The sequence below is a fragment of the Danio rerio genome, chromosome 13, assembly GCF_049306965.1.
Source record: "Danio rerio strain Tuebingen ecotype United States chromosome 13, GRCz12tu, whole genome shotgun sequence".
Lineage (NCBI taxonomy): Eukaryota > Metazoa > Chordata > Actinopteri > Cypriniformes > Danionidae > Danio > Danio rerio.
This window is the reverse complement of record NC_133188.1, coordinates 8043110-8062019: the sequence shown is the minus strand read 5'-3', so window position 1 is coordinate 8062019 and position 18910 is coordinate 8043110. Positions and strand designations below refer to the sequence as shown.

The 18910-nt window shown below is 37.8% G+C and overlaps 1 protein-coding gene across 8 annotated transcripts in view; it reads right to left on the bottom strand.

The window, feature by feature from the left end:
- Positions 1-18910, bottom strand: part of gbf1 (golgi brefeldin A resistant guanine nucleotide exchange factor 1) — a 214020-nt gene that overhangs the window by 36068 nt on the left and 159042 nt on the right. For all 8 annotated transcript variants that reach the window (XR_012389123.1, XR_012389124.1, XR_012389125.1 and 5 more), the window contains 9 exons: positions 18739-18837; positions 18448-18642; positions 15610-15799; positions 15339-15479; positions 13521-13609; positions 13207-13409; positions 9062-9185; positions 8224-8349; positions 1064-1146 (listed from right to left, as the gene is read on the bottom strand). Coding sequence is in view for 5 of the 8 variants with exons in the window: in XM_073920581.1 (XP_073776682.1) it covers positions 1064-1146; positions 8224-8349; positions 9062-9185; positions 13207-13409; positions 13521-13609; positions 15339-15479; positions 15610-15799; positions 18448-18642; positions 18739-18837 (1250 nt within the window). In the remaining 3 variants the exon portion in view is untranslated. The remainder of the gene's footprint in view (positions 1-1063; positions 1147-8223; positions 8350-9061; positions 9186-13206; positions 13410-13520; positions 13610-15338; positions 15480-15609; positions 15800-18447; positions 18643-18738; positions 18838-18910) is intronic.

Genomic DNA, 18910 nt, shown 5'->3' with positions numbered 1-18910 from the left:
CTACGGCACTGATGCATCGCCCTTCGCCGTGGCCGTCACTGACGTGCACCTCTCAAAAAATGTAACTACACGTCGCAACGACGCGTAGCGTAAGCTCTGTGATTGGTCGGCTTGGTAGCGCTGACGAGTCTGGGCAGGACTGAGAGCCGCGCGAATGGCGCGAGCGATTGTTTACAAGTGTGGAGTCCTGTGAAGGAGCTCCGGATGGAAAGTTTTGTTTTGTGTTTACCTCATAGTTAAAGTTGTTGCACGTCCGCCGGTTCCTGCCTCAAAATGAGCGAGTTTGAGCCACTTGTACATCCCGGAAGTGTTCAGGAAAAGCAAAAAAGCAGCGAAGAAACTCGACACAGAGGAACATTTACACCTCACTGCCAACTAGCGTTTCGGAAGTGTTAATGCAGACCAACAGAGACAGCGCGCAGAAGTATAAATGCACAGCTGTGCGCGTTGCATGCGCAGTGAGTTACGCCGGTCACCTGACGCAGAAGTATAAATCAGGCTTTACGCGGTTCTGGCGCCATCTTGTGGATAGACAACGTCAACCGTCTTTGGTCGCTGACGAGCTCTCAGAAATTGTAAATATTTTAAAATAGGCACTATTCTTGCAAATAAACTGCATAGTTGCAATCTAAACAACTACATTCTCCACTAAAAAAGCCTCAAAAATACATTTTGTTATCTAACAACAGTAATATTTGTCAAACTGTAGGGTCTCTGCTTGTTGCTTGCTGTACGTGGGCGGTGTTGTTACTGGCAAAATATCGCACAGCTATCAGCCGATCAGAATCAAAGTTATTTTTATTGATTTTATTTTTTTTTTGTAATTGCAAAATTGTCTGCAAATATCTGGGAATTACCACCAATAAATCAGTCATTTTTTAGCGAAAAATAAAAAAAATGTGAAAAACTAGGGGGTCTGTATAAGCATGGTTTTATTCACAAAGAATTTTATTTCATACAAAAACTTATCAGTGAAAAAATGTATTGTAATAAACATCTCCCCCATTTTATGCATTAGAAAGAGCAACAACTGCAAGAGAACAACAAGACAATGAGCACTAACTTGATGGCATTGTAGATGTCTTCCAGCATATCTTGATCAAAGTCATTTCCTCCGTTCACACCTTTGAGATTCTTCTTGAATTGCTGGGAAAATAAAATAAAACAACAAACAGGAGGAGGAAACTGATTAAAATGCCTTCATTCCATCCAATTACGGCGACATCCTCCAACTATCGCCTTTCAAATCCAATAATTGGTCTCGGTTTATTACTGCTGGTGTCACTTAATAGGTGTTAGTGTTAAGCAGGCTGGTCTAAGGCCAAGCTCAGCTCAAATAAACACACAGACGTCCGCTGCTGAGTGATGGCGTTAGGCCACTGTTTTACTGCATACTTTCTTAATGGCAGGTAAAGCAAGGGAAACCTGAGCTTCCTCCCCCCGAGAGAGGGATGAACAGAAGGAGAAATAAACAGAGTAAACAGAGGGTCTTTCCAGGACTGCATTTTCCATGGCTGGAGAGAGGGAGTAGACACACACACACACACACACACACACACACACACACACACACACACACACACACACACACACACACACACAAATGCTAGCTGACACAGAGACAAGACAGCTGGACGCGCCGTCTGCCAAAAGCCCAGTCCCGCCGCGTCTCCTGCTGCTCGCCTTTCACTTCTCCACCTCTGATCCCCTCTGTGCTCAGACTGAATACCTGCTGATTACCATTCCCACTGCTCCCTGTATTCCTTTACAACACTGAAGGTTTCTGTGATCATCTGTTTAAATGGATCTGGTGCTAACGCATGGAAAACTCAAGGTGTCAGTGGGTGCTGAAGAAAAGATGCAAGCAGCCGCAGCCGCAGCCGCAGCCACACGTTACACATCTCTTTTTTTGTGTTTTGTTGCATTTGAACAAAACAGATTTATTAAATGAATATATTTATTAAACTTATATTTAAATTACCATACATCATTAGAAATAGAAAGATAATACAAATTAATAAAAAAAAAATTGCAAACTGTTTGTTTCTCTTGATTTGTGCGCTGTACACACTCAGAAATAAAGGTAGAAGAGCTGTCACTGGGGTGGTAGCTTTTTAAAAGAACATATTTGTACTTAAAGGGCATATATTGTTACCTCAAAGGTATATATTAGTACCTAAACATTTCAAGAGGTATACTTTGGTACTTTTTAGGTACTAATGGCCTGTTTCCACTGAGTGGTACGGTACAGTTCGGTTTGGTACGCTTTTATGGCTGTTTCCACTGTCAAAAGGCGTATCGAACCAAACCGTACCACTTTTTCGGCACCCTTTCAAAAGGGTCCCAAACACAAGAAAGGGTACCAAAAGGCGGAGCTAGACGCGCAGCTGAATGCTATTGGTTTACAGAGATACGTCATTCACTTACGCAACAAGCCAGAATGTAAACTAAGGACCCGCCATATTTGAAATACATAACGAGAGATTACTTGCGCTCGCTGCGCGTCTATATCTGAAATAACAAACTTCTTGAGCTGATGATAATAACGTGCGCTTGATTATTGACAAGCTTTGGAAACTCGATCATGTGAGAAGCTGACAAACGCGAGAATGACATATTCAGAAAGAAATAGGACAAACGCGAGAGTGGAGCGCGGAAAAAAAGGGGAAGCCAAGCAGCACGTTATTTCTTCAGCAAACGTGAACAAACTGCCTTGTTTTAATTTTTATCATCACCTTTTGGACTAATATGAACTGGGAATGATGGAATGACTCTCTAACAGAGGCTTCATGTGCTGCTGAAGATTACAGACGCAGATGAGAGGTCTGCTCTGACTGTAGGCTATACTTTGTGTTGTTTTGAACCTAATTAAGGACAAAATGTATGCTGTGTGTACTTATTCTGTAGTTGGTAACATATCTAGGACTGTAAGGGTCTGTATGTGTTCATAAATGTTCATTTATTTATTTTTTTTAAATAATTGCAGACGTTACAGTAGGCTATTTGATCATTGATCTGCAGTTATAATCAACTCATGTTCATAGAAATGTTAGTAATAAACATTTATACAGAAGTATTTATGTGTGTAAAGCGTCTGTTTTGTGAGAAGTGCTTTTCATATGATATGTGAGTGACCTGTGCAGCTTTATTGTAGACATTTTCTCGAGCGAGAATGACGTCGACTGAAACTTTGTCATACACCACGCCCACCAAAAGGGTACCCTTGCTAGTGGAAACACAAACCTGATAAAGGTGACCAGTACCGAACCGTACTGTACCAGTCAGAGGAAACGAGCCATTATATGTACCCTTGAGGTATTAAAAAAAACCCTATAAGTACAAATATGTACATTTCGAAAAGGTACCACCCCAGTGACAGCTCGCGTACCCTTATTTCTAAGAGTGTATACATTTTTTTTTTTACTTAATATTTTACCCTAACATAAATTTGGGCTACTAATTTTTGAATTGTTATCACAATCTTGTTAGATTAGCTTTAGATTTGGCTTCAGTGCTGATTAATCTAATGTATATGCACAAATATAATATTGTGAAGCATCTATAAAATATATATATAAATCTAAGTAAAAGATTTGCGAGGGGTGTAATCATTATGTGATGAGCTCTGTATAATACACACATCTAATCATTAAATAGAAAGTAACCAATTCTATTTTTATTAATTTAAAAATCTTTTTTTTTCTTTCATTGTAATGTAGATTTTAGCAGCCATTAGTCCTGTTCACAATGACACTTCAGAAATCATTTTAATATGTTAATTTGGTGGTCATGTGAAATGTATTTCTATTATGAACAAAAAAGAGGTACTATTTGGTATTTTTGTACTGTAAGTACTGTGATATACATTTTTTTGTTTAGAATACCTTAAAGAACTGTAAATCTAAAATGTTTTTTGATAAAACACAACAGGTTACTGTGAGGCTGGGTTTAGGGTTGAGGTAGGTGTAGATGTTAATAAAACCCAACAGGTGAATGAGGTTGGGTTTAGAGGTTGAGGTAGGTGTGAATGTTAATAAAACACAACAGTTTACTGTGAGGCTGGGTTTAGGGTTGGGGAAGGTGTAGAAGAGATTAATAAAACACAACAGGTTATTGTGAGGCTGGGTTTAGAGGTTGAGGTAGGTGTGAATGTTAATAAAACATAACAGTTTACTGTGAGGCTGGGTTAGGGTTGAGGTAGGTGTAGAAGAGATTAATAAAACACAACAGGTTACTGTGAGGCTGGGTTAGGGTTGACGTAGGTGTGAATTTTAATAAAACATAACAGTTTACTGTGAGGCTGGGTTAGGGTTGAGGTAGGTGTAGAAGACGTTGATAAAACCCAACAGTTTACTGTGACGCTGGGTTTAGAGGTTGAGGTAGGTGTAGATGTTAATAAAACCCAACAGGTAAATGAGGTTGGGTTTAGAGGTTGAGGTAGGTGTGAATGTTAATAAAACACAACAGGTTACAGTGAGGCTGGGTTTAAGGTTGGGGTAGGTGTAGAAGAGATTAATAAAACACAACAGGTTATTGTGAGGCTGGGTTAGGGTTGAGGTAGGTGTAGATGTTAATAAAACCCAACAGGTGAATGAGGTTGGGTGTAGAAGTTGAGGTAGGTGTAAATGTTAATAAAACACAACAGGATACTGTGTAGTTGGGTTTAGGGCTTGGGGAAGGTGTAGAAGAGATTAATAAAACACAACAGGTTACTGTGAGGCTGGGTTAGGGTTGGGGTAGGTGTAGAAGAGATTAATAAAACACAACAGGTTACTGTGAGGCTGGGTTAGGGTTGGGGTAGGTGTAGAAGAGATTAATAAAACACAACAGGTTACTGTGAGGCTGGGTTAGGGTTGGGGTAGGTGTAGAAGAGATTAATAAAACACAACAGTTTACTGTGACGCTGGGTTTAGAGGTTGAGGTAGGTGTAGATGTTAATAAAACCCAACAGGTAAATGAGGTTGGGTTTAGAGGTTGAGGTAGGTGTGAATGTTAATAAAACACAACAGGTTACAGTGAGGCTGGGTTTAAGGTTGGGGTAGGTGTAGAAGAGATTAATAAAACATAACAGTTTACTGTGAGGCTGTGTTAGGGTTGAGGTAGGTGTAGAAGACGTTGATAAAACACAACAGTTTACTGTGACGCTGGGTTTAGGGTTGAGGTAGGTGTAGATGTTAATAAAACCCAACAGGTGAATGAGGTTGGGTTTAGAAGTTGAGGTAGGTGTAAATGTTAATAAAACACAACAGGTTACAGTGAGGCTGGGTTTAAGGTTGGGGTAGGTGTAGAAGAGATTAATAAAACACAACAGGTTACAGTGAGGCTGGGTTTAAGGTTGGGGTAGGTGTAGAAGAGATTAATAAAACACAACAGGTTACTGTGAGGCTGGGTTTAGGGTTGAGGTAGGTGTAGATGTTAATAAAACCCAACAGGTGAATGAGGTTGGGTTTAGAGGTTGAGGTAGGTGTGAATGTTAATAAAACACAACAGTTTACTGTGAGGCTGGGTTTAGGGTTGGGGAAGGTGTAGAAGAGATTAATAAAACACAACAGGTTATTGTGAGGCTGGGTTTAGAGGTTGAGGTAGGTGTGAATGTTAATAAAACATAACAGTTTACTGTGAGGCTGGGTTAGGGTTGAGGTAGGTGTAGAAGAGATTAATAAAACACAACAGGTTACTGTGAGGCTGGGTTAGGGTTGACGTAGGTGTGAATTTTAATAAAACATAACAGTTTACTGTGAGGCTGGGTTAGGGTTGAGGTAGGTGTAGAAGACGTTGATAAAACCCAACAGTTTACTGTGACGCTGGGTTTAGAGGTTGAGGTAGGTGTAGATGTTAATAAAACCCAACAGGTAAATGAGGTTGGGTTTAGAGGTTGAGGTAGGTGTGAATGTTAATAAAACACAACAGGTTACAGTGAGGCTGGGTTTAAGGTTGGGGTAGGTGTAGAAGAGATTAATAAAACACAACAGGTTATTGTGAGGCTGGGTTAGGGTTGAGGTAGGTGTAGATGTTAATAAAACCCAACAGGTGAATGAGGTTGGGTGTAGAAGTTGAGGTAGGTGTAAATGTTAATAAAACACAACAGGATACTGTGTAGTTGGGTTTAGGGCTTGGGGAAGGTGTAGAAGAGATTAATAAAACACAACAGGTTACTGTGAGGCTGGGTTAGGGTTGGGGTAGGTGTAGAAGAGATTAATAAAACACAACAGGTTACTGTGAGGCTGGGTTAGGGTTGGGGTAGGTGTAGAAGAGATTAATAAAACACAACAGTTTACTGTGACGCTGGGTTTAGAGGTTGAGGTAGGTGTAGATGTTAATAAAACCCAACAGGTAAATGAGGTTGGGTTTAGAGGTTGAGGTAGGTGTGAATGTTAATAAAACACAACAGGTTACAGTGAGGCTGGGTTTAAGGTTGGGGTAGGTGTAGAAGAGATTAATAAAACATAACAGTTTACTGTGAGGCTGTGTTAGGGTTGAGGTAGGTGTAGAAGACGTTGATAAAACACAACAGTTTACTGTGACGCTGGGTTTAGGGTTGAGGTAGGTGTAGATGTTAATAAAACCCAACAGGTGAATGAGGTTGGGTTTAGAAGTTGAGGTAGGTGTAAATGTTAATAAAACACAACAGGTTACAGTGAGGCTGGGTTTAAGGTTGGGGTAGGTGTAGAAGAGATTAATAAAACACAACAGGTTACAGTGAGGCTGGGTTTAAGGTTGGGGTAGGTGTAGAAGAGGTTAATAAAACACAACAGGTTACTGTGAGGCTGGGTTTAGGGTTGAGGTAGGTGTAGATATTAATAAAACCCAACAGGTGAATGAGGTTGGGTGTAGAAGTTGAGGTAGGTGTAAATGTTAATAAAACACAACAGGATACTGTGTAGTTGGGTTTAGGGCTTGGGGTAGGTGTAGAAGAGATTAATAAAACACAACAGGTTACTGTGAGGCTGGGTTAGGGTTGAGTTAGGTGTAGATATTAATAAAACCCAACAGGTGAATGAAGTTAGGTTTAGAAGTTGAGGTAAGTGTAGATGTTAATAAAACCCAACAGGTGACTGGGTAGTTGGGTTTAAGGGTTGGATCGGTGCAGATGTTAAAAAAACACAACATGATACTGTGTAGTTGGGTTTAGGGGTTAAGTAGGAGTAGATGTTAATAAAACCCAACAGGTGAATGAGGTTGGGTTTAGAGGTTGGGTTAGGTAGGTGTAGATGTTAATAAAACACAACAGGATACTGTGTAGTTGGGTTTAGGGGTTGGGTATGTGTAGATGTAGATGTTAATAAAACCCAACAGGTGACTGTGCAGTTGGGTTTAAGGGTTGGATAGGTGCATATGTTAATAAAACACAATATGATACTGTGTAGTTGGGTTTAGGGGTTGTGTAGGTATAGATGTTAATAAAACACAACAGGTTACTGTGAGGTTGGGTTTAGGTGTGGATATAATTCATAAAACACAACAGGGTGGACTCTGTGTCATTTACAAGACATTAAATAAACGAAATGTGTTGAGCCCACTTGGAGCTCAAGTCCCACCCACTTGGAGCTGGTTCTGATCTCTGCTTACTGTATACCCTTTTTTAAATTCTTTGCCAACAATGGAAGTAATTTTAGTCACTTTTTTTAAGGTTATTGTAAAGATTTTTAAACATCAACAACAGTACTAACCATACATTTTTATATCTATCCATCCATCTATCTTGTTCCTTCATTGGCTGTAATCATGGTTATGAAATGTGAATTTTTATACAAGGTTTCCATGAAACCACAAACCCCTCCCCAAAAAAGCAAAACCACAAAATGTAAGCCTTTTCTCTCTATTTCCGTTGTGAAATCAATTGGATTTGGTGAGGTTCACAGGATGTTTTTGTAGTTCTTCTTGATAAAGTATTTCTTCAAATGACACATGTACACTCATTAAAATGTCTATGTGTGACTGCTGTGACTGATTGTTTCATATACTGTAAGCTCACAGCTCTATAAAACCGAGGCCAGCTGCTTAAAGCACATAGAAGTGAGGCATGGCTACATAACAGTAATCTTTATGTGTGGTAAATCTAGGCAATCTAGTTTCATAACACACTTACAAGAAAAACACGTAATACACTTATCTTATACTGTTAAGTCATATAGCTGAAACTGATCTGACACAGAGATTGCGTCTGTAGCTCTGAACATGTGATCTTTTTCTGCATCTGTAGAAGGAACATGCGTCACTCACCTCCAAAGTCATGGGGATGTTCTGCTTTCGAACGTTATGGTTGTGCTGATCGGTGTTTAACATGATCACGGCGTAAGCCAGGGCGAAGCCAGCGTCATTTGTCTGGAAGGGATTACCGTTCACTTTCTGCACACAAAAGAACAAGGCCATATACCTGACTCTGAGTGCAAGAATAGCATGATCAAATCACCTAATATGTACACTTATCTTTACAGACTCAAATCATTCGCCACAAGAAAAATATAAAAGGGCACGGTAATTCCTCAGGGATCTCCTGCAAGTGTAAATGTCAGAAACTGAATCCCTTCCAGTTTCGATACATTGCCATCGGGGAGGGCGCGACCCGCGCGTCTGTGTGGCATAATCACATGAGCTCATTCGTAGAGATCGAGAATGGCGACTAAGAAAAGAAATTACTACGAATACTTTCCAGGTCACTCAGAGAGCACCGCTTTTAATAAGCACATAAGTGAGCCTGTTGGATATGTCCTCGGATCGCCTGAGCTGCTTTCTGCGGGGCGGATGGATGTGTCTCACTTCCCGGTGCAACATTTTCCTCTTCCCCGATTACCTGCGTGACTAATGACCCTGTCCTTGATCCCAAGAGCTATTCCACTGTCCCTAATTACCTGATGATGGGGCCAGTTGGTGGCCAGGATTGCCTTGGAGTGTGGTAATGGAAGAACTGTAAGAATGCTTGTGTCTGTGACTGCAGCGAACCTACTACCTATTTAAAGAGTATATGTGTGTGTTCCCGCTCCAGAGTGTGTATATATATATATATTCACTTCAGTCCCTGCCAGCCCATGCTTGTGTATGCGTGTGGCAGCTGACTTACATGCCAGTTGTCAGTGAAGGTTTCCAAAAGTCGATGAATGACAGGCGCTTCGCCAGGAAGACGGAAAGCCTCCAGATACAAGCGGAGGGCCTCGTCTATGCGCAGACCCTGGAAGGTGAACGTGCTGAGGAAGAGACAGAGATGGCATTAAAACCACTTAAGGCATAATTATCTCAAACTCCAAAATGACAGTCACTTTGAGGCTGCTAGTAATTTACAGTGAGAAGAACATCCTAAGCTAAAGGACAGTATTTCATTTCAGGTGTTAAACTAGGGTTGTGTTGGTGAATGTTGAAAGGACAGTCAACTCAACTGAGTTAACAGACCCAGCAAATCTAATGCCTTGTTTCTACTGAGCTATGGTGTATGCCAGATTAGGGATGCAATGATTATAGAGTTTGGTTGTATGATTAAAGTCTAAGGAATACTCACGGTTTCATGGTTATACTGATTATTATGCATTCATCAATTTCAAAACACTACTACTTTAGAAAATCATATATATCAGGGTTCAACGCTAAGGATTTTTTCTACTCGTCCGATCGGGCCAGTGGTTCAGATTTTTACTTGCCCTGCCAAAATGTTCAATAGCCCCACTACAAAAAGAAAGGGAAGCTAATAGCTATTTTTTTAGCCACATATTTTAAATATTGTGTGAAAATTAAAGTCTGTGAATCTAGAATTTCAATACTTAAAAAACTGTAAATAAAAATGTTATGCAAACAAAAAGAGCAGTATGGAAAATGTGGACGTATTTTATTGCGGTTTGAAATTATTTAACAACGGGTGGCTGAATTGTGAAACTGACGGAAAACTGTGCAAAACATCACTTAATTTTTTATTTTTTTGCATAGTTCACACGTAAAAGTCTGCTTCCAAAACATTAGAAACAGATATTTTTTTTAGCCTTAGAATTTGATGCTGCCGCCATGTTGCATTTTCTTCGCTTTGCTGGTTGTTACCAGGTTATGGACAAATATAGACTGCTCAATACAGATAACAGGAACCGGAAAGCAATATGGTGGTTATGACGTCACAGAGAAGGTAGTGTTTAAAGACTTAAAAGCACAAACTTAAAATGCACGCAACTGATAAATAGTCACAGACAAATTCAATGTTGACAGGGCAGCACTGTCCCAATCGGGCCAGTAAGTAACTACTTATAAGGGTTATTTATTGCGGCTCAACCAATTACTAGAGCAGAAAAAAAAAAAAAAAAAAATTATTTTTGGACTTAAAAATAAGTGGAAAAAAGTTTTTGGTACTTAAACAGAATTAATGATTTTATACCTAAAATAAATGACAAAACAATGAATTAATAAATGAAATAAATAAATAAGAAAAAATTTAAAGTTGTATTTTTCTAATGTAAATGTAAGCTGCATATTAGTTATAAAAGTATTTTCCCTTTTTAAGAGAACAAATTTAGTCAAAGGCTGCTGAACCTCTGTCTGAAAGAGATTTTTGATCAAATATTTTACAAAATTGTTTGGTATTTTTCATTTTGTATTTTTTCTTTTCTGTATATTCTATACAAAGTATGAAGCTGATTGGTCCAGTTCTTGTCACATGACTCACGGTGCCCTCGGGGCATTCTTCACTCCCAATATTTGCATGCAAGCAAGCCCAGATTGGCCAATCGGGAGGACCGGGAGAGTTCCTGGTGGGCCAGTCTGTTTTTTGGCCGAGAGGGCCGGTGTTTTTAGCTGCACTCTCAGCAGTCGCACTTTTTTTCATTTATTTATTTATTTATTTGACCATAGCCTCACTCTTTTTATTCATTGTTTTGCCACAGCTCCGCTCTTCTTATTTATTGTCTCGCAGCCCCATGAGCAAAATGCAGTCTGCAGGGTAATGATGATGTAACTATCATTCCGGCCACACGAGTGTAATTGTGGTCCAGTGGTCAGCACGTTGCGTTACGACGTGTTCGATCCACACCTGAGTAATTTTTTATTTTTTTTCATTTTTATTGTTAAGACATATAAAACTGTAAGGTTGTTGAACATTTAAAGTTCTAAAGCAGCTGTTTTCTTGAAAAAGAAGTGATAGTGTCATTAGAAACTGAATTGGAAATGACCTTATTTTAATATAGTCAGTCGTGAACTGAGGTGGGCCGGTCTAATGCTTGAAACTCCAGGGCTGAAAAGGAGTCCCCCTCCGGCCCTGCGCACAACCCACACACTTCCATTGGAAATAACAAACTTGCCTGCCCAAAAGACACGATATGTGAATGAGCCTTAGTTTACAGCCTCAGCCATAGCCCTGTGTGTGTAGGTATTAGCCTCGTTGTACACTCATAACTTTAAACTAGCGCACAATTGACATCACTTTGTTTAGTTGCAGCAGTTTTGTTCCATGCAGAAACCAGTGTTAACCAGCTTTTACGATTAATTAACCATGGCGAATTAAAGCACGGTTATTAGTAAAATCGGTTAACCGTTGCATCAGTATGCCAGACAGTTGTCACAAGATGACAGCAAAATCTGTTAGAGCAGGATTCATTGCTTTGCTCTGCCATTGTTTTATTATTGTGTTGTATATATAAAATGGCACTTCATGTTTTGCACACACTTTTGATGATTCCCTGTAAACCAATAGTGTTCAGCAGAGAGTCTAGCTTCACCCTTTTAATGGCGTACTGTTGTGCTGGTTACTCTTTAAAAAGGGTGCCAAAAAACAAGAGAGAGTATAGTTCACTATTTTGATACGTTTGTCAGTGGAAACGTAAGTAAATGCATACCCTACTGTACTTTTTCCATGCTAACTAGCAGACACTGTAAAAAGGTCATTCCCAGGTGCTAGAGTGTTCTAAAAGGGTATTCGATTGTCATCGAGTGATAAAATATTGTGGGACTACTATACAAGAGTTATTATTATGGATTAATAAGGTTTTTATTTTGGCTTTTTTAAAAGATTATGGTAAAACACGAACGCGGTTATAAATGTACTAAAACATATGCTTGTTTGTTGTAAAAATTCGTAATAATAACAAAAATACAAATTTGTGGATCTCCTGATCTCCCTTTCAAGGGGTATCTAGCGCTTCCTATTAGCCCTACGCCTTCAAGCTTAAAAGAATTGGGACACCCCCAATCCCTTCACAGGTAAGGGGAGGGGTTAAGGGGTAGAATTGGGATTGGGTCTATATTTCGGAGTGTGTGTGTTGATCTTACTTAATACAATGCACTCCTGTATTAAAGTCTATGTTGATCCTGGAACATGATTCCTTTTTTAAAATTTAGTGTACGCCTAATCATCTTAAGAAATGCTTTATGTATATAGATTTTTTAAGCATATGAATCAGTTGCATTTAGTGAGTGTAACGTTGTATGTGTTTGCATTTTTACTGTTGAATTCACGAAAAAGTAAGAAAACATACATATTGTTAATTTTTTTAATAATTTGTTATAATTTAGTTAAACAATGAACAACAGATTAGCTTTTATTCATCTTTGTTAATTCTAGTCATTTATTATTAGTTATATATTGTTGGACTAGAGTTGAACTATGGTCAATAAATGCTTTATTTACTGGTTTATTCATTCTTATTAGTTCATGTCAGTTCATGTTAACCAACGAAGCCTTATTGTAAAGTGCGATGAATATTTTTTGGCAAGGAATGCCTACAATTGGTCAAAAGAGACAAGGACACTAAGACTGGAAAAAAACATAAATAAATTCTGTTCATTATATAACATAATTGTGTTTAGAGGACGTCAAGCTAGTTTTAAACTCTCAAAATGATTTAGAAAAAAACTTCCACTACTAACAGAAATTGCTCAGGTTTCATTCAAACAATCTTGATTTGTGTTTTACAACGTTGAATGAAAGTCTTTTGGGTATGAAAATACAAGCAAATTTAGGTTTTTAAAAGAAGTGTCGCTTTTAAATAAATACTGTAAATTTCATTTTTTTATTGTGATGCTTTTTTTAAATTGTACAGTGAAATCTTCTTATTTACATCAGCATACATTTGAGTGTACACAATAATTTACAGTCCTAAAATTGGCTTCATTTATTTTACACAATACAATTGACTTCTTTCTTCAAAGTAACTTTATCTTTAAATGATGGTTTGAGTTGGTTATATTCAGCTAACCTAATTCTTACATTAAATCGCATGTTAGAAAGAAAAGATTTACTTGACAAAACTGTCCAGCAGGTCAGTATTCCTGCGATCGCTGATGAACTCTCCAATCATCTTCTTATCCAGACGGGGGTTTTCTCTCAGCCATTGGGCTACTTCGTTATTATCCATGGGGCTGCTGAGCAGGCCTTTCTCCTGCAGGGTCTGAATGCCTTTCTTTGGCTTCTGATTGAACTGTTCTGTACCCGTGATCAGAAGCTTTGGAGTACAATTAATAAAAATAATTAATAAACCAATGTTATTCCATTGAAGAGGTTTTAATATTCACAAATGTAAAATGCAGACACATGCAGATTGGAGTGTGCTCACCTTCTTCTTGTTCTTGATTTCCAGAAGTTCCTGAGAGTCTGGAAGATAGCTGGAGAAACGATGAGGCTTCTTCGAGATTTTCTTCTCTCCTGGATTAAGACAAATCAGCATTTGTTTACTCAAATTGCTTCAATGTCTGCTTCAAATCACTGTATGTTGTCTTAAAGCTGATTTACACCAAACACAATAACTATAATAAATATATTTGCATCCACACTGTCCAGTAGGGACCTGCAGATCCGTTCACGTGATCAGAAATCGGGCCCGATCACGCGGTTTCAGACCATTTATGTATGTATGTATGTGTATATATATATGTATATATATATATATATATATATATATATATATATATATATGTATATATATATATATATATATATATATATATATATATATATATATGAATATATGTATATTTATATGTATATATATATGTATATATATATGTATATATATATATGTATATATATATATATATATATATATATATATTCATATATATATATATATATATATATATATATATATATATATATATATATATATATATATATATATATGAATATATGTATATTTATATGTATATATATATGTATATATATATATATATATATATATATATATATATATATATATATATATATATATATATATATATATATATATATATATATATATATATCAGGGGTGTCAAATATATATATATATATATATATATATATATTAGGGGTGTCAAAATTAATTGTTTCTTCGGGCAACTGCGATGCAGACGCACACAATTCGGTATCGGTTCAGGCACCAACTACTTAAAAAACGCAGAAACTGTTCACAATTTCATGACGTGTGTGTGTTACACTGACACTTACAGCAGAAGCCCCTATTTCTCTGCGATTGAGGGAATGAAAGTGAACTACATTTCTCTCTCTCTCTCTCTCACTGTGGCCCATTTCAACTACTGGCGTGACTTTTCCTCTCAGCTGCTGGCGTGACTTTTCCTCCCCTCTCTTTTCCTCTTGGCTGTTACAGCGATGCTTCTGGATATAGGTCTGCATTCCCGCGACTGTACCTGTCCATTGTCACAGGAACCGACTGGATTACATGCCGCGCGACAGCGGTCGATAACTCTGGTGTAATTTGAACAGGAGTGGGCGGTCTCACAATATCACTCCCGAGCGAGCAAGCAAGTGCTTGTGCTTGTGTGTTTGTTTATTTGTTGGTGCTGTCTATGTTTGTGTATGTGTGTGAATGAGAGACAGCATGATGCTGTGTGTCTATTCGTGTGTGTGTGTGTGTTTATGCAGACAGCTTGTTATAGCATTAACCCTTTATAACAAGCTGATGTTCTCAGTGTGCTAAAAGCACATCTGACCAGTGAATAATTAAAAAAATGTATATTAATCTAATCAAACTAATTTAGCAATCATAGTCAGAGTAGTTTATACTTCAGTTTAACTTTAAATTCATCAATCTTTCCCATGGTATAACAAAGTGTTTTCTAGATAGTCATTATCTTTAAACAATTTTTAAAAAGAAGGGTTAAAGGGCTTTGATTTTGCCCCTTTTACAAGATGTAAAGCATGGTGTCTCCAGAATGTGTCTGAGGTTTCAGGTCAAAATAGCCATCAGATCATGTATTATACTCAAACAAGAAGGTTAAAGACCATGGCCATTACCACGGCCCCTTGAGTATGTCGCTAGAGCACCTTTTGAGGTCAGAGGTATGAGGTTTACCAGCATAGTACTTAGTTATCTTTCTTTGTGTGAACGGACCTTTAGTCTATTGTTGCATTTCACATGTAAAGTGCTAGGATGTACCTGTGTCCGTCTCCTCCTGGTCCTGTCTACCTAATCTCATCTTCTCTGCCATGAGATGACCGCTGGTGGGAGGACAGGAAGCCCTCGTCTCAGACACCACAGAGTTCTGTCCATTAGAACTGGGATGAGGTTTGCCAGTTTCTGTATGCGGTAAACAAAAGAAGAGGAGTTTGCCATTATGATACAAATGTCCTGTGAAGTAGTATCTAGTTCTACAATTTTTTTACAGCATTTAATTTATGTCCATGATGAGACTTTTAATTTTACCCACCTGCGGGTGAATCTGTGATGGTACTGACTGAACTGTCTCCTACGGTTGTGGATTCGGACTGTTCCTGCTGTGTAGCGCTGTTGAGCACTTTGGCCTGACAGTGAGCCTCAGTGCTGTCAATCACTGTCAGCAGGGCTTCAAGTGACAGGAGATGGGTTGTGTAAAGCTGCCCAGACACTGGAAAGGCATTCTGCAAACACAATGCAGAAACACATTGATTGAACATAATCTTATATTTACTGTATTCTCCTCAAAACTTTCAGGAATTTGTATTAATGGGGACCTCTTATGCAAAAATCACTATTATAAGAGGTTCAAACACAGGTGTGTGGTAATAGTCTGTGAAAATAACCAGTTTCAATGGTAAAAATGTATTTTTTTATAAATCACACATTATAAAAACAGTCTGGAGAAACACTCTGCTTGACATTTGCACATTTTTCCATGTCATCAAAAGAAAAAGCCAGGTCCATTAAGATGATCTCTCTCTCATTAGCATAGGACTTTACTTTTTCTTTTGAATCTGCCACTAAGCTGACACAGTCATTTATAGCCCTGCTCTCATTTGAATTTAAAGCAACAGTGACCAAAATGGCACAATTAAGGCTCATGCCCACAGGGACGCTCTTTTCTCGCATTTTTCGTTGACGTTTAACACCTCGTGACTAAATAAAGGGCGCCAAAGTGTTCATGCACACCAACGCGCAAAACGCAAAGCGTAAAAGCATACTTTTTTAATGAAACGCCTCATGTTCATTTCTTTTGTTTTGACCAATCAGATTGGCACTTTTGTTCACCTGCACGGAGCTGCTGAAGTTACAGTAAACAGCACTTGGAGGCGCTCGAGCGCAAACTGTCAATGTGAGCGCACATTGCAGATGCCCAGAGACGATATGAACATAGAGCTGCTTTTTTCACAGGTGAACAATAATAATTTCTTCTTCGCTAGAGCCGGAGCTGCTACCTGAACCATCCATGCTTGTTTAAATCGCCAGTAACTTAAACAACAAGTGTGTCAACTTTCTGTTTTCTTCTTCTGTGTTACAAGCGGATGTCAGAAGCTTAACGTTGTCTAGCACCATCTAACGTCAAGGAGTGATTTTGCAAACTCTTCTGCTTGATGCCAGTGAAAATCACTTGGGTTTGAATCCGGAAACCCTCTCAAAAAACGTTGATGATAAACGCAAGCGAAAAGTGTGTGTAGGAGCCTATCAGATCAAAGCGCAAAAGAGGCAGTTTCAAAGAGTTCTAAAACATTAATTCTGGGGCATTTTGAGCTGAAACTTCAGAGAAGTATTTTATATCTTGTAAAAAAGACATAATAGGTCCCCTTTAAAGGTGAACCCTTTAATGTAAAAATGTAATTCATAAATTAATTAAATGAAGCCTGTGGCTTACTGCAAGAAAATGATTTAAGACTATTGAAGTAGCTAACCATAATATTAAAGTTAAGTCAAACTCTCTATTTGATAAGAAATAAAGTTTTAAAAATTCATAAAAAAACTTTTTACTTTAGCTAACTGGCCAAAGCAACATCTCACTTTTGAGTAATTTACAGACTAAATAAACAAATAATAAACTCCTAAAAATATAAAGAAACTATAAAGTCAGCAAAAACAAAACCCAAGTCCTAAAACTTTACTAAATTAATTAATAAAAACAACTAAATTGAAAATGTATAATGCAATATATATATATATAAATAAATCACAATCACACTAAGATACATTAACACTGATACAGTGTTAAAGTAAGTACACTTAACCAAAACACTGCAGTTAAATTAATACACTTTTTAGCTGATTGCATCTAATCTCACTTTCATCTATTGCAAGTTGGCAAACTAAAATAAAAATAACTTTAATAAACCTTAAATAAATACTACGTAAAATAAAAAGAAAATTATTAGTGTAATCCTTTTTGCACAATTAATACATTTTTATTTTATTATAGGGTTTTCACGAATTCAGTACCAATCGATACTGAAATTTTAAAAACACACTCAATAAAAACAAATCTGCTAACATTTGAGCGCTATTGAGCACATTCTTAAACAGCTCTGATTCGCCATTGTGTTCATGTGCTCAACAGAAATGTCTGTAATCGGCAGTGAGGCTCATTAGTTTACCAAACTCACCGCTGTTTACTGTGTGTAACCATAGATAAAGGGATACTGGAGCGTTTTTAAACCCATAATTCATCAGCGGATCGCTCGTATGTCAGCTTCTAAACAAACCAGCTGATCGACGTGAGTTTGACACTCCAGTGTATCTGTGAGTTTGTGAGTTTGGTAAACTGATGACCTCCATGGCCAATCACAGTCATTTATGTTGAGCATGTGAACCCAATGTCAAATCAGCACCGTTTAAGAAAGTGCATAGAAGAGCTCAAATGTCAGTGGAAAATGGACGATTTTAAAACTTCAGTATCAATTGATACCGAATTCCAGTATTGTGACAACCCTATATCCTACCCTATCGTCATTTCATAAAATGGCCACACTTTTCAAAAAAGTTTCAATCGTTGTTAGTTATTGTATTTAATAATATGAACTAAGAATGAAAAATACACGAGCTAACAGCGAACAATTTTATTTCTCTTAAGTAATGTTTACAAACATGAACAAATTCAGTAATACATGTATTGGCCATTATTTCTGTAAGTAAATACATTATTTGAAATTAACTAATACAACCTTATTGCAAGTGTAAAGATTAAAATAAATTAAGGTTAACATTTCTTTTTACTTTATGTTGTAAAATACTTGTGAAACAGTTTCCAAACTTTAAATATGTCTTCCTCGGTGTTATAGGGATATCAGGAGTTGAAGGGGCTCACCTTAGAGAGCAATTTGGTGAGATCCTCAAACAGGTTGGAGCAGTAAAAGTCACAGTCGTAATTTATGTAGAGCTCGGTGACAAAGCTGGGGATTCTCCAGAGCTGTACTATGGCCTCCAGGGCCATCTCCTTCATTTCATATGGCATCTTCGGGTTCTCTGAGGTAATGATGTCCATTAGCTTCTTCAGGTACATCTGTAGATGCACAGAAAGAGTGACTCCTAACATCTGAGATTCTTTATATCTCACCACAAAAAAAATAAAAAATAACAAAATCATAACATCACATACCTCAAGTTGGAACTTTAGATGCTCTCGCATGCTTTCAAACAGAAGAAAGCACACACGTATAGAGGCGGTGTACAGATTCATTCGGTCTACACCTAACAACTACAAAGAGACAGACGGAGAATATTTAGTACAAATGTAAACGTACACATCCTACCATTTAGATCAGAGGTTT